The sequence below is a fragment of the Diabrotica virgifera genome, chromosome 4 (genome assembly GCF_917563875.1).
Source record: "Diabrotica virgifera virgifera chromosome 4, PGI_DIABVI_V3a".
Lineage (NCBI taxonomy): Eukaryota > Metazoa > Arthropoda > Insecta > Coleoptera > Chrysomelidae > Diabrotica > Diabrotica virgifera.
The window spans coordinates 117,848,586-117,874,512 of record NC_065446.1 but is presented as its reverse complement, the minus strand read 5'-3'; the positions used below and the strand labels follow the sequence as shown (position 1 = coordinate 117,874,512).

Here is a 25,927-nt window from a genome sequence, read left to right as displayed (position 1 = left end):
GTAGTTATAAGGGGTCAAATTCGAAGTTTTTATTATTTTTTTTGTGACGCTCATGATCGAGAGAATGCACCAAAATTTGGGAATAAGTAGGTCATGACGTAACTAAGTAAAATCTCCAGGGGTGGCACGCTGCGTGACCGACAAAGGGGTGGGGCAGGGGTGAATACAAAAAATATAAGGGGTTTTTTGCGACGTTCGTGATTGAGAGAGTGCACCAAAATTTGGGAATAAGTAGACCATGACATAACTAAGTAAAATTCTCAGAGCCGGAAACCAGAGTTGGGCATGAGGGTAGTTATAAGAGGTCAAAATCGCCGTTTTTATTATTTTTTTAATGACGCTAATGATCGAGATAGTGCACCAAAATTTGGGAATAAGCCGGTCATGAGGTAACTAAGTACAATCTCCAGGGGTGGAATGTTGCGTGGCCGATAAAGGGTTGGGGGTAGGTGTGAATATAAAAAATATAAGGAGTTTTCTGCGACGTGCTAGATTGAGATAGTGCACCAAAATTTGGGAATAAGTAGACCATGACTTAGCTAAGTAAAATCCCCAGAGCCGGAAACCAGAGTTGGGGATGAGGGTAGTTTCAAGGGGTCAAAGTCGCAGTGTGTATTATTTTTTTTGTGACCCGGCACAACATTTTTCCCCCACGCAGCGTTCCGCCCCTGGAGATTTTACTTATTAATGTCATGATCTACTTATTCCCAAATTTTGGTGCACTCTCTCGATCACGGACGGCAAAAAAAACCCCCATATATTTTTATACTCACCCCTGCCTACCACGCCTTTGTACCCCAAGCAGCGTTCCGCCCCTGAAGATTTTACTTAGTTACGTCATAACCTACTTACTCCCAAATTTTGGTGCACCATCATGAGTGCCACAAAAAAAATAAAAAAAACCGCGACTTTTACCCATTATAACAACCCTCGTCTGCCACTCTGGTTTCCGCCTCTGGGGATATTACTTAGTTATGGCATGGTCTACTTATTCCCAAATTTTGGTGCACTATATCAATCACGAACGTCGCAAAAAACCCCTTACATTTTTTTATATTCACCCCTGCCCACCCCTTTGTCGGCCACGCAGCGTTCCACTCCTGGAGATTTTACTTAGTTACGTCATGACCTACTTATTCCCAAATTTTGGCGCGCTATCTCGATCATGAGCGTCACAAAAAAAATAATAAAAAACGGAAATTTGACCTTCCTTCCCCACTCTGGTTTCCGGCTCTGGGGATTTTAATTATTTATGTCATGTTCTACTTATACCCAAATTTTGGTCCACTATCGCAATCACGAACGTCGCAAAAAGCCCTTTATGTCTTTTATATTCACCCCTACCCCCACCCCTTTGTCGGCCACGCAGCGTTGAGCCCCTAGAGATTTTACTTAGGTACGTCATGACCTACTTATTCCCAAATTTTGGTGAACTATCTCGATCATGAGCGTCATGAAAAAAATAATAAAAACCGCGACTTTGACCCCTTAAAAATACCCTCGGCCCCAACTCTGGTTTCCGGCCGTTGGAGAAAGTCATGTACACAACTAATTCAACATATCCCCGTATAGTTTTTCCGTATTACTTATCACGCACAAAATCCGCTCCCAGCTCTTAGACTATTTATGTAAATTACGAACTGGATCATCAAAAATCTTATTACATCTGTTTTCCGATTAAAAAATGAAATAAAAGTTTCAGATTTTTGTGAATCGGTTACTAACTCATTTGAAAAAGATGTTTTACCAAAATATTTTGGAGTAAAAAGTAAGAGTCGCGTATAAATTAGATTATGTTCCTAAAATATGGGAGAAAATATCAAAAAAAAGCTTTTGTTGTATTTTGAGCATGTTTTGGTTTGAAAATAGCAAACCTGATCATGTCAGTAGAAATAACAAACAAAATATTAAAAATCGTTATTTATTGATACGCAGTTTATGTGCTCAAAATATGGTGAGGGGGAGACATCAAAACAGTTTTTTTTTATTTTTAGAATTGTAGGGAAGTTCCGGAGAAAAAAGGCAAATATAACCACTTCATTTAAAAGAACGAAAAAAAATTTATGAAAATACAATTATTTCGGAGTGTGCCAAAAATTACTTACATACCTAACCTAAATTTTTTTTTGAAAAATTAAAAAAAATTTTGCTCAATTTTAATCCAAAAAATCTGAAACAGCAAGTAGACCTATCTGTAAAAATATTAGTACATTTGGACGTTGAGAGGTGACTCAAATTTTTTTGCAGAAATTGCTTGAAAATAAATCAAATAATAATATTTGAGTTATCCTCCCTCTCAAAAAGGACCGGAACATTGTTTAAATAATCAAAATGTCAAAAAATTAAGGAAAAATTCGATTTTTTCTTCCTTTTTTGATTATAACTTTAAAAGTATTTATTTCCGAGAAAAGTTGTACTAACATAAAAGTTGCGTAATTAAATTTCCTATAATATAGAATTGGTTAAAAATTTAAAAAATAGTCACCCTTGTTGCAAAATAGCAATGATTGCGAAAAAACCATACAAAAACAAGTATTGGCATTTTACGTTTTTCAACCATTTATCCTACACTTAGGACCTTCATATTTCACCCAGAAAAACTCTATGATACAGTAAAACAACACTGTAAATTTCATTAAGATCGGTTTAATAGATTTTACAAAATAAATTTTGCAATCCAGCTTTCGCAAAAAAAATTCATTTTTTCAAAATGTTACAGGACTGAAAATAAAGCAGATAGCAAGTTGAACTTTTTTTTTGCATATAGAAGTGTACTGTACCTTTCATTTGCAATTTTACAAAATTAAAATCGATTAACACCACGGCGTCAGGAATTTTTTAAAATAAACATTAATTATTGGTGCTACGCGCAGGACAGCGGATAGTTTGCTCTGATTGGGCATTCCAATGACCTTTGATAATGATTGATACATTTTAATTTTTATTACATTTCGATATAAATAAATAAATTTGTTTATTGCAAAATAAAAACACATACTCTATCCTTTGAAATAACACTTTTATTAGCAAAAACTTTCTTTGTTCATATATTTTAACTTAGAGAATAAAAGTTTATTATTTTTAAACATATGCAATTGTTTAAACAATATTTCACAAACAATAATAAAATTAGTTTGATTTTTGTGGAATTAAAATATTAAAATACAACAAAATATAGAGTAAGAAAATAATATATTAGATAAAGATTGGAAGAAATTTTGGTGGAAATCAAGTTGTGTGAATCGAACACCGCTGTCCTGCGCGTAGCACCAAAAATTATTGTTTATTTAAAAAATTTCGTGACGCCGTGGTAATTAATCGATTTTAATTTTTCAAATTGCAAATGAAAGGTACAGTACACTTCTATAAGCAAAAAAAATTTCAACCTGCTACCTGCTGTATTTTCAGTCCTGTAACATTTTAAAAAAATGATTTTTTTTTGCGAAAGCTGGATTGCAACATTTATTTTGCAAAATCTATTAAACCGATCTTAATTAAATTTACAGTATTGTTTTACTGTATCATAAAGTTTTTCTGTGTGAAATATGAAGGTCCTAAGTGTAGCATAAATGGTTGAAAAACGTAAAATGCAAATACTTGTTTTTGTATGGTTTTTTTTTTTGCAATTATTGCTATTTTGCAACTAGGGTGACTATTTTTTAAATTTTTAACGAATTCTATATTGCAGAAAATTTAATTACGCAACTTTTATGTCAGTACAACTTTTCTCGGAAATGAATACTTTTAAAGTTATATTCAAAAAACGAAGAAAAAAATCGAATTTTTCCTTCATTGTTTGACATTTTGATTATTTAAACAATGTTCCGGACCTTTTTGAGAGGGAGGATAACTCAAATATTATTATTTGATTTATTTTCAAGCAATTTCTGCAAAAAAATTTGAGTCACCCCTCAACGTCCATCTCAAAACAGATGCGACCTGGACTAAAGATGATTTTGGGCTATCAATATATTATTATGTTGGCTCGGTAAACGCTAAAAATATGAGGAGGGGACACTAAAAAATGGGTTTTTTTCGAATTTTGGGAAATTTCCGGCGAGAAAATGGCAAATCTATCCCCGCCATTCGAAAGAGTGGAAAAAATACAGTAAAAATAATTATTTCGCAGCTACCCAAAAATTATCTACCTAACCTAAAAATTTTTTGAAAAATTCAAAAAAATTTCCTGAGCTCAATTTTTATCCAAAAAATTTGAAACAAATCAGTATATTTTCGGGCATAACAATGTATATTCACAAATTTTTTCACAGTTTTTAAAGCAAAGGATCGCTCAAAAAATCTTTTTTCGAAAAACACATTTTTTGCGATAGGGGACACCTGGGGCCACGTAGGGAGCTAAAAATTTGGTTAGGGGGGTTTCGATTGCCCTATCCTAAGTAAGAATCCATCCGAGTGCAGATTTTACCATTTTATCCCGCTATAGCCTTTGATCGGGAATGATGAAGTGTAACGTAAGGTTCAATAGAAGAAAGAGGCTAGAAAAAGGTATGACAGGTCTAAAACAGAGGAGGATAAGGATATATGTATACAAGGTAGCAAAGAGGGGAGCTAAGAACGATGTAGCTACCGCTAAGGAAAGATCGTATGTACATCTGTATGAAGGGTTAGAAACACCCGAGGGAATAAAAGGTTGTACAGCATTGCTAAAGCAAGGGATACATCATCAAAGGACTTTAATCATGTACCGCAAATTAAGAGTGCGTGTGGGAGAGTATTAAGCAAAGATAGTATGATTGTACGCGTTCCGAATATAGGTCGACCTGCACCTATCAGCTTTCTGGATTAAACATTTTTCTTTATTAAATTTCCTACATAGACAAATACGACTTGCATGGGTTGTCTATCAAAATCGTGTAATAGCTATCCTTAAGGGGGGCCGCCGGCCGTAGGTGTTGAAATCAACATTACAAGCACATTTTTGTGAATTTTTTTGGAAGTATGATAGAATTATTTTATTTTTAAATTAAATAATAGTATAATTCAAAGAATATTCAAAAAAAAAATTCAAGAAAAAATATTGAAAAATAAGCCAAAGGTGTCAAATTTCTAAAGACACCTCAAAAAAATGTGAAACAACAAAAATCAAAAAGATTTTATTAGCTTTTGAGTTTTTCGAGGTAACGTTGTCCAGTTTTTTTAGTTTTAGCGATCTTTGACTTTTTTTTGTGCAAAAAATTTCGTTGTCTTCAAAAATTTGAAACCGTTGGCTTATTTTTCATTATATTTCCTTATTTCTTTTTTAATATTCTTTGAATAAATACTTAATATGCTTATTTAATTTAAAAATAAAATAAATCTATCATACTTTCAAAAAAAAAAAAAAAAAATCACAAAATTGTGCTTGAAATGATTTCAACAACTACGCCCCCCCCCCTTTAAGGATAGCTATTAGACGATTTTGATAGGTGACCCATGCAAGTTGTATTTGTCTATGTATGAAATTTAATAAAAAAAATGTTTCATCCGTGCAGGTCGACCTATGTTCGGATCTTAGACTATGACTACTTTAGAGGTTTGCTAAACGAAGAACATCAGAGGAGAGACAGAGGATGAGGAATCCCAAATGGGAATGTAATACCGGAGATAGCGAGAGACGAGGTTGTCGAGGCTTTAAATAGGATGAAGAATGCTAAGGCAGTAGTGGTTCTAGGAGAGGAAGGGGTTGATATTTTGTGGGAAATGATGAATGGATATATGAGAAAGAAAGGTTGCCCAATGCATGGAGAGAGAGAGAGAGTCAGATGGTATCATTGTATAAATATGTCGGGGACATTCAGCATTGTAAAACTTTAGATGCATAAAATTAATGTCGCACACAATGAAAAATTTGGGAGAGACCTATAGACGGTTAAGGAGAGACATCGATAGGAGAACGACAGTTTAGGTTTATGCCAAGAAGGAGGACAACAGATACTTTGTTTGCTTAAAAACAGTTGACAGAGATAGAGATGTGGCAAGTAAAAAAGAGAGCTACCTTTGCAATGACAGAGAAGGTAAGGGAGGATGCTCAATTCTCTTCGCTGACGATATCGTGTTAGTATAGGAGAGCAAATAAAAGTTGGAAGGAGCAAAAGGGGCTACTGAAGAGGAAGGAGCAAAAGGGGCTATTGAAGAGGAAGGGCTTAAGGTTATCATGGGAAAAGAACTGCCAAAAAATCAACACTTACATAGGAGGTAGAAGAAGCACAGAGAGTTGGAGATTAATTAAAAATATGAGAACTAATAAGAAAAGAGACGTTATATCACCAATAACAACGGAAAAATGGGAAGAATATTTCAAAAAATTACTAACAGAACAAAGACCAGAATTTGTTAACATAGAAGACAACACGATAGGTATACATATAAATTAATCACCATTACAAATAAGTAAATCGGAGATAGAAGAAATAACCAAATCTCTCAAAAATTGAAAATCCCCTGGTCCTGGTGACATCCCTGCAGAATTAGTGAAAGCCGGTACAGACAAACTCCAAGAACAGCTAAGAAAACTCTTCCAAGACTGCTTAAATGGTGACGAATTACCAAAAGAATGACTATAGAGATTACGAAGTAGAGGGCAAGCTGGCTTTAGAGCTGGGCGGTCCACAGTAGACCACCTGTACTCTATTACGCAAGTTATTGAGAAAAAAACGGCCGTCAATAAAGAAGTTCACCTGGTATACGTAGACTTACAAAAAGCATTATGACAGTGTGCCCCTCAGCAAACTATGGCCAACCCTACATCAAACCAACATTAAACATGGTCCTATCAAAGCAGTCCACAGTCTGTATAATCGAACGACTGCAAAAATTTAAACTGGATCAAGGATGTCTGAGGGATTTAAGGTCACGAAAGGATTGAAGCAGGGTTGTTGTATTTCGCCTACTCTTTTTAAAATTTATCTTTAACAAGCACTCAAGCTGTGGAAAAGAAAATGTAATGGCATGGGAATCCCTCTCAATGACGAAACAACACTATCCACTTTATGTTTCGCTGATGACCAAATTCTGATTGATCAGGATCATGACGACTTGAGTTACATGACGCGGAAGCTAATAGAAGAATATAACAAATGGGGTCTCGAAGTCAACATTAAGAAAACAAGCCATGTGTATTGGAGGAACAAAGCAGTCCATTACATTAGACGATGGGGTAGAAATTAAACACTGCGATGAATACAAGTACCTGGGCATAAAGATAACTCAAGATGGAACACTCGATGCTGCTATAAAAGACAGAAACATACAGGGTAGAAAAGCCATATTCATGATAAACGGCATTCTGTGGGACCAGACAATATCTAAAGCGAACAAAGAGCTCATATACTTAAAAGTATAATCACCATATGACAGTGAAGTTTGGTCACTGAAACAAAGAACGGAGCAAATGTTACTAGTAACATAAATCAGAGCTGGGTAGTATCCGGATACTTTTTATGTATCCGAAAGCTGTATCCGGATACTTTTTGAATTTTGTATCCGGTATCAGTATCTGTGATCAAATTTTAAAGTATCCGGCATCCGGATACTTTTTTTGATATTCGGATACTTTTAAATATTTATCGCCCGCCGATAATGCACCTAACGTAGGCATAAGAGAGACAACTGCCGTAGGCAACTGCCATTCCTTCAATCCAGATGTGTCTAATATGTTAAATCCCATTTTTCGTACTCGTCACTCTTCACCGTTATAATATATTATTATATAGCTAATGAAGCTTTGTTTTTACCTAATCAGTTATAAATCTTCATAAGTACGTTGTTTAATTAATTACTTACATTTATTTTTTGTATTTTCTATATCTCTCTTTTCAAGAACCCCTTTTTGTACCCTGTATATTTAGAAGAAATTATTTTTCGGATTATAATAAAGTACATCTTAATATTTATAATTTTATTTTAGTGTACCTACAAGTACAAATAAGTACACCCCCTAAAAAGTTTAAAATTTGAAAACTCGGCTGGTCCGACGCTGGCAATTCAATATCAAAAGCTCAGGCAGTAACACGTTTGAAAAAAGCTTTAAGCGATGAACACTTTGAGATATTGGTACTTACAAAGGCAAATTCAAAGGCACTTCACTTCTGACTTCGTCAGCAATTGGAATACTTTCTGTATTAGTACGTTTTTATTTTAATTTAATGTTTCCTTGTAAGTTTATGTTCTAGTTTTATTATTCATAAGCAATAAACAATTTTTTGAGTACTTTCTGATTTCTTTCTTCATCATTTAATGTATTTTTATTATTATATATTACATTAAAAATACATGCACATCACATAGTTCTAATACTAATAATTTATGTCCTTCTTAAAAAAAGTATCCTTCAAAGTATCCTAGGAAGTATCCGAAAAAAATATCCGGATACTTATATCCGAATACTTTTTTAAATGAAAGTATTCGTACTTTTTTAAAAAGTGTCCGGATACATTTTGAGTATCCGTATCCGGTATCCGGATACTTTTTTCAGTATCCGACCCAACTCTGACATAAATGGACTTCTGGGGAAGAGCAGCAGGCAAATCAAGAAGAGATCGGATACCAAATGAGAGAATACGAAAAATGATGGGAGTCACACATACAATAATTGATGACCTAAAAACAAAACAACTAGTATGGTACAGCCATGTACAGAGAATGCCAGATGACAGGATCCCTAAGCAGTTTCTGGCATGGACACCACAAGGTAGAAGAAAAAGAGGAAGGCCGAGAAGAAGCTGGAGGGAGGGAATTGAAAAAGAACTAGAGGAAAGAGAAATCCCTCCAGGTCTATGGTTGAACAGAGAATAATGGCGGTTAGGAGTGAGAAGGCGTCGGAGAACGCTGTAAACCGATAGTAGTAGTAGTTCGAAAACGGAGTATATGTGATTGGGAGGATCAGGAATGGTTGGGGACATAGAATTGCTTGGAAAAAAATTAGGGCGAGTAGAAGAATTTAAATACCTTGGCTTCTACATAACGGGAAATGGGACACTAGATCGAGAAATTGTCCACAGGATACATGCTGGTTGGTATACCTGGAAACGAATGACCGGAGTAATCTGTGATCGAAAAATCTGGAAAAGGCTGAAAGGAGGTATATACAAGAGTGTGATGCGCCTACGTTGGTGTACGGCGGTGAAGTGCGGTCTATAAAGAAGATTCAGGAAAAGAAGCTGAAGGTAGCTGAAATGAAAATGTTATGGTGGATGCTGGGTATGACGAGAAGGAACAGGATCAGAAACGACTTGATTACGCCGCACAGTGGTTCCACATGCTGAAAACGTGGTCATGAGGGGAAAAAAAGTCCATATCTAGGGATTTTCATGTTTACAGTTGTTTCCTCACACTATCGTAGAGTCGTAATACGCAGGTATAAGGATTCGACTGGATGTATTCTGGTTCATAGCGATGTCCGAGGTTATTTTGGCTGGCAGAGAAAGTGAAAAAGAACGCGGATATTGAAAACGCTGTAAAACGTTTTGTAGGTTATCAATTTTATCGCTGTAAAGCAGATTCTTTTTTTTTAAGTATGTGTGCTTCTTTTCATGAGCATTTTTCAGTGCGTCACAAATGATAGAAAAAAAAGGTAAGTCCGTGATAATATACGTTTTAGTGACATGACATTTTAGTTAAATCTGACAGTTGTCACATTTTATTTGCAATTTGGCATAAAAACCAATCAATTGTGTTTATTGCATTTCTAAAATGGTATTTTCTTTGATTTGTATAATCTTATAAATTGTACAGATTATATTCGTAGATATATTATGTAATTCGTAAATAATATTTTTTTCGATTATAGCGCCATCTATTGACAACTAGAATAAATGTTATAAATGTCACCGATGAAATGTAATCACCGACGTGCGTTTTTTTCTGTCACATACAATTTAATGCGTTAGAATGAAATCGAAAAACTGACGCACTGAAATATGCTCATGAGAAAAAGCATAGTAATGTCAGATGTAAGTGAACTTAAGATTTAGTAGCAATAAATGTCTTAAATTTGTTAATGCATAAATAGTGAAAATATACTTGAAATAATCAAATTTTGTAAAGATACCTTCAAAAAGTACAAAATTCTGCATAATTCTGTGACTAATGTTTATTATTCTTAAGGGGCTATCCTAGTGTAAAAGTACGAAATTCATATACTTTTTTTTGGGTATTTCTAAAATAAAAAGTACTGTACTAATTGTTTTGAAAATTTGCATGAGCATTTATTATAAAAAGAAGTACATGTAAAACAATTTTGATAAAAAAATATTTAAAAGTAAACGAATTATGCGCCATCTACTGACGCCGTGAAAATAATAACATAGCTTCACTGCTGCAGTGATTGGGACTAATAGAGATCCTGAAACATAAAATTTCAAAGATATTATTGAAATATAAGTTATTTTCTATACCATCAACTAGGGGTTTTTTGATCAGATAAAAAATGTCAATTTGGCGGTTTTTGAAAGTGAAAATGTTTTAGCTAATTTTAAAAAAAAATTTCAACACTTCGTCATTTTTCCATATTTTAATATTTTTCAAAAATCCTAGTTGATGGCATAGGAAATAACTTATATTTCAATAATCACTTTGAAATTTTATGTTTCAGGATCTCTATTAGTCTCAATCACTGCAGCAGTGGAGCCCTGTTTTTATTTTCACGGTGAAAGTAGATGGCGCATAAATCGTTTAATTTTTAATATTTTTTTATGAAAATTGTTTAACATGTACTTTTTTTATAATAAATGCTCATGCAAATTTTCAAAACAATTGGTACAGTACTTTTTATTTTAGAAATTCCCAAAAAAAGTATATGAATTTCATACTTTTATATTAGGATAGCCCCTTAAAACATATAGTAAGAAGATACAGAATCACTTTGGTTTAGCTGCCTAGAACTGTCTATGCATTGCTGGTAGTTGTTTGAATACAAAAGTGGAAATTACATCATTCTGGCGATTGTTAAGTATGTATGGGCAGTTGTACATAATAGGTTCTGAATATGGTACTTCATAAAAAAAATTATTGGTAATCAGCAGTTTCAAAAGTCCCTTATAATATAAAATTTTAAACAAATATGAGTTTAAAATAACATTTTCGAATTTCTTTCGGCCATATTGGATCCGCCATTTTGTTTAAAAAAAAAGTAATGTTAGATTTGTAATCAGCTACCTTAAACTACCAAATTTGACAACAAAATTTGCGTTTTTATTGATATTTTCAATTACTTTCCGCCATGTTGGATCCGCCATTTTGTTTTTCAGAAAAAATAATGTCAGATTCATAATCAGCGATGCCAAAAACCTTAAGGACGAAAGTAATTTCGAATTGTATAAACAATATACGCTTTTACAGGTTCATGACCACGTATTCGGCATTTGGAACCACAGTTCCAGAAAGAGCCTATATACACTGCGGTGCAAAAAAATCGATCCGCTAAAAATTTGGTCATTTTTGAAGTTTCGAATTTCCTAAACGTGTTGTTCGATTTAAGTGATTTTTTTATCACGTTATAGCCTTATTCATTGACAATATCGCTGTAATAATATTGTTGCTAGACAGTCAAACTGTCATTGTATACCGGGTGTACGAATCAAACTGTGTCTTTTTCTCAGCGTTTGCATCACCTTGTGGACTATTCTAGCACTTATAAAATACTGAAATTAAAACCTAACTATAGCTTCAGCTTTTCTTAACATTTGGTGTTTCGATTCATTCGCTTATGTTGGATAATAAAAAAGTTAGGTACTTTAAGAACTGGCCATGTTCGTCATCAGTACAGGGTTTTTTTGAAATAAGTGCGGCAAACTTTAAGGGGTAATTTTACACATGAAAATAATGACAGTTTGCTTAATAATCATACGTCCGCAAACGCTTGTTTCCGAGATACGGGATGTTCAATATTTTTTTACAAACTGACGATTTATTTATTGCTTTAAAACCAGTTAAGATATGCAAATCAAATTTGGTGGATATTAAGACGTAGTTATTGCACATTTTTTGACATACAATTAAGAATTTTATATTCACCATTGGCGTGCGTACGGGTAATATTATCGGTCATAGTACCCGTTTGCGCGCCAATGGTAAATATAAAATTCTTAATTGAATGTCAAAAAATGTGCAATAACTACGTCTTAAAACCCACCAAATTTGATTTGCATATCTCAACTGGTTTTAAAGCAATAAATAAATAGTCAGTTTGTAAAAAAAATTGAACATCCCGTATCTCGGAAACGAAGCGTTTGCGGACATTATGATTATAAAGAAAATTGTCATTATTTTCTCATGTAAAATTACCCCTTAAAATTTGTCACACTTATTTAGAAACACCCTGTACTGATGACGAACACGGCGAGTTGTTAAAGTACCTAACTTTTTTATTATCCAATATAAGCGAATGAATCGAAAGACAAAATGTTAAGAAAACCTGGGGCTATAGTTAGGTTTTAATTTCAGTATTTTATAAATGCTAGAATAGTCCACAGGGTGATGCGAACTTTGAGAAGAAGACACAGTTTGATTCGTTCACCCGGTATACAATGACAGTTTGACTCTCTAGCAACAATATTATTACAGCGATATTGTCAATGAATAAGGCTATAACGTGGTAAAAAAAATTGAAGGAACTCGTGGGAGTGTCGACAGAAGTGAAAACTTCTTATAGTATATAAATTACAAGCTCAATGCTTTTACCCCATCCTAAAAGAAGTGTTATACCTATATCATATACGATATACGCGATGCGTATGCCCTATGCTATTTATGTATACATACACATAATTTATATATGTTCAAAATTTATTTCAGCGAAGTGATTCGGTCACAAATTCAATACTTTTTCCCCATCCAAGAAGTGCACAACATCCCTAAAGAAATTTTCAATTCAAAAATTTATTTCGTCGAAGCGATAACGGTCGCTAATTTAATACTTTTTACCCATCCAAAAAGTGCACAACGTCGCTCAAGAAGTTTTCACTTCAAATATTTATTTCGTCGAAGCGATGATGGTCGCTAATTTAAAACTTTTTTACATCGAAAAAGTGCACAACGTCCCTAAACAAGTTTTACATCAAATATTTATTTCGTCGAAGCGATTACGGTCCCTAATTCAATACTTTTCCCCATCCAAAAAGTGCACAACGTTCCTCAAGAAGTTTTCACTTAAAAAAATTATTTCGTCGAAGCGATGACGGTCGCTAATTTAATAATTTTTCCTTAACCAAAAAGTGCACAACGTCCCTCAAGAAGTTTTCACTTCAAAAATTTATTTCGTCGAAGCGATGAAGGTTCGCTAATATAGTATTTTCCCCATCCAAAAAGTGCACAACGTATCTCAAGAAGTTTCCACTTCAAAAATTGATTTCATCGAAGCGATGACGGTCGCTAATTTAATATTTTTTCCATCGAAAAAGTGCACAACGTCCCTAAAGAAGTTTCACTTCAAATATTTATTTCGTCGAAGTGATGACGGTCCCTAATTCAACACTTTTCCCCCATCCAAAAAGTGCACAACGTTCCTAAAGAAGATTTCACTTCAAAAATTTATTTCGTAGAAGCGATGACGGTCGCAAATTTAATAATTTTTCCCCATCTAAAAAGTGCACAACGTCCCTAAAGAAGTTTTCACTTCATAAATGTATTTCGTCGAAGCGATAAAAGGTCTCTAATTTAATATTTTCCCCATCCAAAAGGTGCACAACGTCCCTCAAGAAGTTTCCTCTTAAAAAATTGATTTCATCGAAGCGATGACGGTCGCTAATTTAATACTTTTTCCATCGAAAAAGTGCACAACGTCCCTAAAGAAGTTTCACTTCAAATATTTATTTCGTCGAAGCGATGATGGTCCCTAATTCAATACTTTTCCCCCATCCAAAAAGTGCACAACGTCCCTCAAGAAGTTTTCACTTCACAAATTTATTTTATCGAAGCGATGACGGTCGCTTATTTATTATTTTCTCCCCATTAAAATTTAATAATTTTTCCATATCCAAAAAAAGCACAACGTCCCTAAAGAAGTTTTCGCTTCAAAAATTTATTTCGTCGAAACGATCACGGTCGCCAATTTAATACTTTTTCCCATCCAAAAAGTGCACAACGTCCCTAAAGAAGTTTCACTTCAAATATTTATTTCGTCGAAGCGATGATGGTCCCTAATTCAATACTTTTCCCCCATCCAAAAAGTGCACAACGTCCCTCAAGAAGTTTTCAATTCACAAATTTATTTCATCGAAGCGATGACGGTCGCTTATTTATTATTTTCTCCCCATTAAAATTTAATAATTTTTCCATATCCAAAAAAAGCACAACGTCCCTAAAGAAGCTTTTACTTCAAAAATTTATTTCGCTGAAGCGATGACGGTCGCGATGACGGTCGCTAATTCAATACTTCATCCCCATCTAAAAAGTGCACAACGTCCCCAAAAGAAGTTTTCACTTTAAATATTTATTTTGCCGAAGCGATGATGTTCGCTAATTCAATACTTTTTCCCTATCTTAAAAGTGCACAACGTCGCTAAAGAAATTTTCACTTCAAAAATTTATTTCGTCGAAACGATCACGGTCGCCAATTTAATACTTTTTCCCATCCAAAAAGTGCACAACGTCCCTAAAGAAGTTTCACTTCAAATATTTATTTCGTCGAAGCGATGATGGTCCCTAATTCAATACCTTTCCCCCATCCAAAAAGTACACAACGTACCTCAAGAAGTTTTCACTTCACAAATTTATTTCATCGAAGCGATGACTGTCGCTTATTTATTATTTTCTCCCCATCCAAATTTAATAATTTTTCCCCTTCCAAAAAAAGCACAACGTCCCTAAAGAAGCTTTTACTTCAAAAATTTATTTCGCTGAAGCGATGACGGCCGCTAATTCAATACTTCATCCCCATCTAAAAAGTGCACAACGTCCCCAAAAGAAGTTTTCACTTTAAATATTTATTTTGCCGAAGCGATGACGGTCGCGATGATGTTGGCTAATTCAATACTTTTTCCCTATCTAAAAAGTGCACAACGTCGCTAAAGAAATTTTCCCTTCTAAAATTTATTTCGTCGAAACGATCACGGTCGCTAATTTAATACTTTTTCCACATCCAAAAAGTGCATAACGACCCTCAAGAAGTTTTCACTTCAAAAATTTCTTTCTTCGAAGCGATGACGGTCGCAATGACGGTCGCCAATTTAATACTTTTTCCCATCCAAAAAGTGCACAACGTCCCTAAAGAAGTTTTCACTTTAATACATATACGTACAAAATTTATTTCGCCGAAGAGATGACGGTCGCGAAATAAATCCTTTTTCCCTATCGAAAAATAGGTTTTACATTTATTTTAAATTTAAATACTTCTATACAATTTATGTATATATACACATAATATAGATACGTACAAAATTTATTTCGTCGAAGAGATGACGGTCGCGAAATAAATCTTTTTTCCCCATCCTAAAATAGGTTTTACATTTATTCTAAATTTAAATACTTCTATACAATTTATATATACATACAAATAACATATAGCATAAGCGATGACGGTCGCAATGACGGTCGCGATGACGGTCGCGATGACGGTCGCGAATTCAATGCTTTTTCCCCTATCCAAAAATCGCACAACGTCCCTAAAGAAGTTTTCACTTCAAAAATCACTTAAATCGAACAAGAGGTTTAGGAAATTCGAAACTTCAAAAATAACCAAATTTTTAGTGGATCGATTTTTTTGCACCGCAGTGTATATTTGAGACTATAGCCCCAAAAAAGATTCAAGAACAAAGACTGCAATGGTTTGATCACACTAAACGTAGAAATGAAAACTATGTGGGATGAAGGATACAGCTTTTAGAAGTTGACGGAAGGAGAGGTAGAGGAAAACCGAGTAGAAGATGGAAGGACTGTGTGGTAGAGGACGAGAGAGAAATGTTTAGTTAAAGAAGACACGATTGACAAATGAGTGGCGAAGAAGAGTAAAGAACAGTGACCCCTGAAAAGGGAAAAACTGAGGAAGAGGAAGAAGTAATGAACCTTTGCTGCTCAGAGCCATCTTCAAACTAAGTATATTTAACAATCGACAATAAAAAGCTAACTAAAAACACTTACATCTTTACAATGCTTTTCCATCGGCACATTGAATCCTGGATATTCTATAATCTTCTCGGTGTCGAGCCCTTGATTCTTCTTAACATTCTTCGCCCGTACGTTATTCCCGTCGCTGTCAAACATCGTCAAATTGGAGTACACAAATTTGGCTTCCTCCAACCATCCGGGGGGATAGCCGTGTCCCCTCATCTGATATATGTAAGAAGGTAACTGGTTACGTTTTATGCCCAGAGCCTCGCGCAGTTTGTCTGATATTTTACCTGGCGTTAAGTGGGCGTATTTCTGTTCTTCCTCGAGGTGGTATCGACTAAAAATCGGATTTTGGCACGGATTAATTATGCAATAATTGTATTCTAGATATTTTAATTAAGATTTCGAGTAATTAAGAAAGTCGTAATTTTTTCCTTTCTTTAAAACACACATTAAAGGCGCGTTTACATGTATCCAGTAACTGACGCCAGTCGCACTAGAACGACAGTGCTGGCATCATGTAAACGCTTTTTTGTTCCAGTCCAGCGCTGTCTGCCAGCGCTGTCTCGAATAGAAGGCTGGTCTATTTTTCGTGCCAGTGGCACTCGTCCGCGTCCCCTCTAACCCCGTGCCAGTGGTTGTAGACACGTGTAAACACAGCGTTCCAGTCGCTGGCGCTGTCGTACCTGTGGTTTCAGTGGCCGTATTAGGATTTTTAATAAGAGTGCCAGTGAGATTGGCGCCAGTTACTGGATACGTGTAAACGAACCTATCCAGCGCTGTCTTAGTCAAGCACTCGCATTCCAGTGAGACTGGCGCCAGTTACTGGATACGTGTAAACGTTACTTATTGCATGGTGGCATCAACATATCTTAAGGGGTTACATAGGTCTTGCGGGTAAAAAAGTGACTGTTTAAAAAAATGATATCTCGAAAACTAAAAATTATTTTTATTTATAATTGGAACACGTAAAAGTACAGTACCTAAGGTACTCTCAAAAAAATTTTCAGCCAAAAATATTCATTTTTGTAGAGTTGACTGCAATTTTTCGACAACAGCCCTTTTTTGCGGTAGGCAGCATAACTAAGTCCAGTCTCATCTGAAATCAAAAAATCAAAAAGTTTCTTTTAGACCAGGGTGCATCTGTAAACATATTAGTACATTTGGACGTTAAGAGGTGACTCAATTTTTTTTGCAGAAATTGCTTGAAGATAACTCAAATATTATTATTTGGTTCCTCCCTCTCAAAAAGGTCCGGAACATTGTTTAAATAATCAAAATGTCAAAAAATGAAGGAAAAAGTCGATTTTTTCTTCGTTTTTTGATTATAACTTTAAAAGTATTCATTTCCGAGAAAAGTTGTACTGTTATAAAAGTTGCGTAATTAAATTTCCTACAATATAGAATTGGTCAAAAATTTAAAAAATAGTCACCCTTGTTGCAAAATAGCAATAATTGCGAAAAAATCATACAAAAACAAGTATTTGCATTTTACGTTTTTCAACCATTTATGCTACACTTGGACCTTCATATTTCACCCAGAAAAACTTTATGATATGCACAGTAAAACAATACTGTAAATTTCATTAAGATCGGTTGAATAGATTTTCCAAAATAAATTTTGCAATCCAGCTTTCACAAAAAAAATTCATTTTTTCAAAATGTTACAGGACTGAAAATAAAGCAGATAGCAAGTTGAAATTTTTTTTGTTTATAAAGTGTACTGTACCTTTCATTTGCAATTTGCAATATTAAAATCTATTAACTACCACGGCGTCAGGAATTTTTTTAAATAAACATTAATTATTGGTGCTACGCGCAGGACAGCGGATAGTTTGCTCTGATTGGGCATTCCAATGACCTTTGATAATGATTGATACATTTTAATTTTTATTACATTTCGATATAAATAAATAAATTTGTTTATAGCAAAATAAAAACACATACTCTATCCTTTGAAATAACACTTTTTTTAGCAAAAACTTTCTTTGTTCATATATTTTAACTTAGAGAATAAAAGTTTATTATTTTTAAACATATGCAATTGTTTAAACAATATTTCACAAACAATAATAAAATTAGTTTGATTTTCGTGGAATTAAAATATTAAAATACAACAAAATATAGAGTAAGAAAATAATATATTAGATCAAGATTGGAAGAAATTTTGGTGGAAGTCAACTTGTGTGAATCTAACATCGGTGTCCTGCGCGTAGCACCAAAAATTAATGTTTATTTAAAAAATTTCCTGACGCCGTGGTAATTAATCGATTTTAATTTTGCAAATTGCAAATGAAAGGTACAGTACACTTCTATAAGCAAAAAAAATTCAACTTGCTATCTGCTTTATTTTCAGTACTGCAACATTAAAAAAAAAGATTTCTTTTGCGAAAGCTGGATTGCAAAATTTATTTTGCAAAATCTATTAAACCGATCTTAATAAAATTTACAGTGTTGTTTTACTATATCATAACGTTTTTCTGGGCAAAATATGAAGGTCCTAAGTGTAGCATAAATTGTTGAAAAACGTAAAATGCGAATACTTAAATCATTAACCAATTCTATATTGTAGGAAATTTAATTACGCAACTTTTATGTCAGTACAACTTTTCTCAGAAATGAATAGTTTTAAAGTTATAAGCAAAAAACCAATAAAAAAATCGAATTTTTCCTTCATATTTTGACATTTTGATTATTTAAACAATGTTCTGGACCATTTTGAGTGGGAGGATAACTCAGATATTATTATTAAAATTATTTGAGTTATTTTCAAGCAATTTCTGAAAAAAAATTTGAGTCACCTCTCAATGTCCATCTCAAAACAGATGCGCCCTGGACTATGCAGTTTATAGGTACATCTGACTAGTGAATGAACGAAGGAATTTAAAAAAAAAATGAAATTTGAAGATTTTCCATAAGTGTAAACACATTTTCGACCCCAATTTTTCTCATTTTTTCAAAAAAGACCATTTTTAAAGTAGTTTTTTTTATAAAACAAAAACAATTTCACCTAATATAAATTCCTTCGTTCATTCACTAGCCAGAGGTATAAACTACAAGAAACTTTTTGATTTTTTGATTTCAGATGAGACTGGACTTAGTTATGGTGCCCACCGCAAAAAAAGGGCTGTTGTCGAAAAGTTGCAGTCAACTCTACAAAAATGAATATTTTCGGCTGAAAATTTTTTGAGAGTACCTTAAGTACTACACTTTTACATGTTCCAATTATAAATAAAAATAATTTTTAGTTTTCGAGATATAATTTTTTTAAAAGTCACTTTTTTTACCCGTAAGACCTATGTAACCCCTTAAGCTTAAGACGTGACTTAAGCTCAGCTTACTAAACATACGCGTTGCACCATTGAGTCTTAAATCAATTTTCAGCTTGCCACGTGGATTGCATCTTCAACTTCGTCTCAGTTAAGACGTGCTTAGATAAAAATCCAAAATTATTGATCTATAAGCTGAGCTTAGTTAAGCTGGAGCTTAAGATTTGTTGGTGCAACCAGGCATTAAAGAAGTAACATCTAAGCTATTAGTTACTTTTGTAACATATACAGGAGAGTTATTTGTCAGTAATGTATAAAATTCTTTATTCAAGACATTTAACTGTATGCAGCCTATTATAAAAAAAATCTGAAATACAGTGAAACCTCGATAAGTCGGATTAATCGGGACCGCGGCCGATCCGGGTTATCGAAAATCTGGGTTAGCCGGAGAATATGGTAAAAATTAATAACATACGACATACGGTATACCTACTTACAGATAAACTCCATTATAATTACAAAAACATGAAATACATATGCACAGTACATCTAAATTACGTACAGTTGTATACAGTATTGTTTATTTCTTGGTAGAAAACTTAGTCAAAGTGAAAAAATGTTTGTTTTGCCTGACGAAAATCGGTCCGGGTTATCCGGATTTCTGGGTTATCGGAGGCCGACTTATAGGGGTTCCACTGTATAGGAAAATCCTGCAAAATGAACAAAAATGAGAAACCAAGTATTTACTAATTTCAGTGATGCCACTGGTGTTTGTGGTGAAGAAATACCTTAGTAGAGAATTGAATTAAAATTGAGTACAACTCTAGTTTTTTTACAAAATCTTCGAGTACGAACGTGAATAATTTAGGCGATTTCGTATCTCCTTGTTTAATTCCCCTACTTACTGGTATTTTATTAGTTTTGGTGTTTTCCCCTATTGCAACATTAGTGCAGTGACTGAAGGTTTTCACCTCCGATTTCGTTGAACCTCCATCGATCTTTATGAAGATTGGTGAGTAGTTAGAAGATACCTCAAGAAACAAAGGTGACATGGTGCCAATTTGCGTTTTTACCCTGAGGGGTGATGCCCCCTTTTCGGGGGTGGAAATTATTTTATTAAAAATACCCCCAGAAATTAATAGAAGGTCTAATTTTAAGTAAAATTTGTTAGATAAAGTTATTCAAATAAATCAATAGTTTTTGAGTTACTAAAGATCAAAAATTTTGATTTTCCGTGAAAAAATGCATGATTTTTAACACGGTTTTTCTTAAATAACTCAAAAACAGTAAGTTTTTTCAGAAAAGTTGTCATTAACAAAAGTGAATATAATAAAAAATTAAATGAACATATTTTTATAAAAACCTTTTAATGTATACACAAAGTGAGTTATAGCTAATTAAATGTATTTTTTTTTTCGGCGAGTACTCAAATCTAAGTATTCAAGCTTGAACAACACGAAAACGATGCATTTTATTAAATATAGCTATACTAAACATTTTTTAAAGTAATTAGAAATACCTATCAAAAAAGCTATAGAAGAATTCGATATCATTAAAAGCAAACAAGTTATAATGAAAATAAGAGGACCCTTTCGAATTGTTTAGAAAAAAATTAAAAATAAAACATGGTACGTCATTTCAACAAAAAATAAAATTTAGGGTAATCCCTATAATACTTTCTTTATTTTAACATGTGTCTTGACCTCTAAAATTTAACTGGTTTAGAATGCATATTTTTGAAGAAAAAAAAATGATTTAAAAAATCAGAATTTTTCAAATTTTCGTAAATTTCATTTTCTTTTGATAATAACTCCAAAAATACTCGATATACGTAAGAAATGATGAAGAAATAAATTTTAGTTTACCGGTTGAGAAAGCTTTTACTTATCTTTTAATTTTTGTATGATAAAAAATAACCGAGATAGAAACGTTTAAAGCCTAAATTTTACTGTATCATGTAACCGGGGCCTTTAACCTTTTGTCTTTTAAAAAATAATGGATTTAGACGATTAAGTTTAATACGATGTTATAGCCCTTGCAATTTTCTTTGAAACGGTTGTCGAATAAACCTGATATCATAAAAATTAACGGAGTTATTCTAAAAAAACCAATAACATTTTTTTGGAAAAATTTTTGTAGCAGATTTTGGATGTATAAAGGATGCGGAGAAGTCCAATTACTCGTTTGTTGTAAGAGATACGACAAAAATTTAGTTAGATAAGATTGGGGCATAGATAGATTCAGAATTTAAAAATATTTCCAAATATACAGGGCCACCTGTATTGAAAAGTTGAAAAAAACATCTTTTTTTAATGTAACACCCTGTATATTTTATATTTTTGGATTCTCCTCGATATCTCCTTTCTTAAAATATAAGGTTTTGTAATGTTATATAAAGCAGTTTAAAAGTTAACGTTTTTTTTGTTAATTTCATAGCAATATTCACACCCTGTATTCCACATAGGTACCTAACTGCTTTTGTGTGTGAATTATTGTGGATTCTTGCCAAACATTAATTGCAACAACAATTTATTACGTGTATATTATTTATTATCAAATTTTATTAATTCGCCCGTGAAAATATTCAATCAAATATATTTTTTTCATGATTTTCGATTACAGGGGTGGCTGTTAAAAGAGCTTAAAAAATAATTAAAATTATAAATCATTCATATAAATGTTTAAAAATATTTATTCTATTCAATTAAACTAGATTACTTGCGCCAGTACGGTGAAATGTGCATTGTTATAAATAGTCTAAGAGCTAGTGAACCCTCCGACTAACGGTCGTCCTGTAAGGCTAGAAATTTATCTAGTGATAATTCGTAGCACACCAAGGCTAAAACCCATGACCTGGCAGGCATCAGCCGTGCACGTGTATCTATTAGGTGAATCGAAAAGTGCAAATTTAGGGGGTAAAATAAACTTTCTCCTGTAAAGTTTAAATTTAAGTATGTGTTTGAGTAAGTAATTTAGAAGAAATGTGTACAATGACAGGCGATTCTAAAGAGCATAAGACCTCGCCAGGCGAGGGGAAAGATTATGGCTTTTTTATAAAATTATTTTTTTTGCATCGAACAAAGTTTTTTTAGGTTTTTTGAATCATTCCAAACAGAAAAGGTCTTAGGTAATTTTTCTCTTAAGTTTTTGTTATATAAGCGATTAAAAATTGTGAAAATTGCGAAATCGGCCATTTTTAACCCTAAATCGGACATTTAACTAAAAATTTCAATATTGCCAAGGTAGGTAGATATTCTTTAAACATTGATTGATGAAATCCCGAAGAGTTTTTTGCAATACAATATCGAAAACCCCTTTGTTTTTTAAGTGCTAATCAAGCGGGCGCGACACTGTAGTAGAAGTGAGGACGTTTGAGTTTGCATAAATTCATTATCTCGAGAAAGGGGAAATTTAAAGAGAAATCATCAGACAGGTCATTTTTAGTCTTAAATTAGGACTTTTTGGCATATATATATAATACTAGTGACGTCATCCGTCTGGGCGTGATGACGTAATCGATGATTTTTTTAAATGAGAGTAGGGGTTGTGTGATAGCTCATTTGAAAGGTTATTTAATTTTCTATTCAGTAATATAGACATTAACATAATTATTTATATAGGGTCTATAAAAAAAAATTTATTAAATTAATTTAGACAAAAAGAAGAAAAAAATTGTTTGTACACCCTGTATAAATAATTATGTTAAGGTTTATATTACTGAATAGAGAATTAAATAACCTTTCATATGAGCGATCATACAACTCCTACTCTCATTTAAAAAAATCATCGATTACGTCATCACGCCCAGATGGATGACGTCACTAGTATTATATATATGCCAAAAACACCTAATTTAAAAATAAAAATCGACCTGTCTGAGGATTTCTCTTCAAATTTGCCCATTCTCGAGATAATGAATTTATGCAAACTCAAACGTCCTCATTTATACTACAGTGTCGCTCCCGCTTGATTAGCAATTAAAAAACAAAGGGGTTTTCCATATTGTATTGCAAAAAACTCTTCGGGATTTCATCCATCAATGTTTAAAGAATATCTACCTACCTTGGCAACATTGAAATGTTTAGTTAAATGTCCGATTTAGGGTTAAAAATAGCCGATTTCGCAATTTTCAAAATTTTTAATCGCTTATATAACAAAAACTATTAACCTAAGAGAAAAGTCACTAAAGACCTTTTCTGTTTGGAATGATTCAAAAAACCTAAAAAAAACTTTGTTCGATGCAAAAAAAGATAATTTTAGGAAAAACCCCTAATCTTTCCCCTCGCCTGGCAAGGTCTTATGCTCTTCAGAATCGCCTGTCATTGTACACATTTCTTCTAAATGACTTACTCAAACACATACTTAAATTTAAACTTTACAGGAGAAAGTTTATTTTATCCCCTAAATTTGCACTTTTCGATTCGCCTGGTAGATACACGTGCACGGCTGATGCCTGCCAGGCCATGGTTTTTAGCCTTGGTGTGCTATGAATTATCACTAGACAAATTTCTAGCCTTACAGGACGACCGTTAGTCGGAGGGTTCACTAGCTCTTAGACTAAAAAGAGTTGATTTCACCCCTAAAATATAAAAAACGCAAGTTCACCAGCGCAAAAGCGCACCGTATCAGTTTTGTTTCTTAAAGTATCCTCTAACCAGTCACCAATTTTCATGAAAATCGATGGAGGTTCAATGAAATCGGAGGTAAAAATCTTTAGTGACTGCACTTTCAGAAATATAAAAAATAATAAAAAAAAAGGTGGAGTTCACCCCTAAAATGCAAAAAGCGCAAGTTGGCACCATATAACTTTTATTTCTTGAGGTATCTCTAACTACTCACCAATTTTCATGAAAATCGATGGAGATTCAACGAAATCGGAGGTAAAAATCTTCATTGACTGCCCTTTCAGAAATATAAAAAATAATTTAAAAAAGGGGTCGATTTCACCCCTAAAATGCAAAAAGCGCAATTTGGCACTATGTCACTTTTGTTCCTTGAGGTATCCTCTAACCACTCACCAATTTTTATAAAAATCGATGGAGGTTCAACTAAATCGGAGGTAAAGCTCATATTCACCTTCACTGACTGCACTACACGTAATAAGAAATTTTCGTGTATATTTTTTATTAGCTAAACCTACAGTCGATTCTTACAGTTTTTAAAAATCTTATAACTAACCAGTATTCAATAATATCAAAGACTTTTTGATAATATATAAAAGCCAAGTGGACTATTCGCAGTGTGGTAGATACATTCGAGTCCATTGGTTCAGTAAACAATCCACCAATCAACCAAGCAACACAAGTACAGTGCCGGCAAAAAAGCTTTACAAAGTGAATGAAACGCATAAGTCAGGATAATAGTAGGGGAGGAAAGTATGCTAAGTGTGCAGTCATTCGAGCGTTATGGGGATCGATTGGGTTGTGAACATTGGGTCCTAAAACCAAAAAAAGTTAAGTTTTCAATTTTAGTGGGGACTTTCCATTTTAAATTTAATTTTTCATTTCCAATAATCGTTTTTTCCGATTATAGCGCCATCTATCCATAATTCGAAAAAATGTCTCGAATAAAAGTTACTTATTTTTACGTAAGGAATCCAAATCTGGAATAAAAAAATGGGGGCTCCTATTTAAAATTTTAAAGTAAATGGCATCAACAACCCCCCACCTCCGTGGAGGGTTGTTTGATGCCATTCGATAGATTTTCCAAAAATATTGAATAAGTGTATTTTTCAGTTTTTCGATATGATATTAATTTCGCGAAATATCGCGGGTATTTAAAATTTTAAATTTACCCCCCACAACTCTCCGTGTTAAATTTACCCCCACACCTCTCCGTGGAGAGTCGTGTTTGGTATCATTCGATATTTTTGAAAAATATTGAGCACGGATTTTTTTAGTTTTTTATCAGAACATCAGAACGTTTTCGATCTAGTCAGATCATCTTCAGTGCCATTCTGAGTAGTAATTGAAACTAGCCCACTAGTTGATATATCGCCGCCGCCTACGAAAAGTATAACTCCGAAAAATGCCGTTAAGAGTAGAACTTTCAATGAACGCCGCGAAAAATATTATTTTCGATTATATGATTCTGAAAATTATAATCCCTAATAAACCGTTAGCGAGAAAATTTATTTTTTGAGGAGTATCAGCAAAAAACATCATTTCTGTTTGTGGGTCCACGAAAATTATAATTACTAAACAGTTCTCAGAAATAATGCTTTTCGTCGGCAGAAACAGAAACAGAAAGGGAAATAATTCTTTTCGTCGGCATCTATTATAAACTAAATCTTTTCGTTATAAATATTTTGGGAGCTATAATCTTCGCGGACACGCATATAAAAAAAATTGTATCGCCAACACTTATCAAAGAGTTATTATTTTCACTGGAAATGTATTAGGAATCACATTAATCATAGGTACCAGCGATATAGCCTTCAAAATTACATAATTATTTCTTTAATTGTACTATTGTAGTACGACATAATGTCGATGTTAATAGATTTTTATATTAGTACTCGAAAGCAGCATGGCTTCCCTACTCGAAAAACTGAAAGGGACTTGTCAAGGTGAGGACAGACCTTTTTTAAATTTTTGGAATTATTATGTGTTAGG

The 25,927-nt window shown here is 33.4% G+C and overlaps 1 protein-coding gene across 1 annotated transcript in view; it reads right to left on the bottom strand.

The window, feature by feature from the left end:
* LOC114337499 (zinc finger CCHC domain-containing protein 8 homolog) overlaps window positions 1-25,927 on the bottom strand; it is an 83,502-nt gene that overhangs the window by 10,659 nt on the left and 46,916 nt on the right. The window contains exon 3 of the mRNA XM_028287952.2: window positions 16,075-16,381. Coding sequence (XP_028143753.1) covers window positions 16,075-16,381 — 307 coding nt within the window. The remainder of the gene's footprint in view (window positions 1-16,074; window positions 16,382-25,927) is intronic.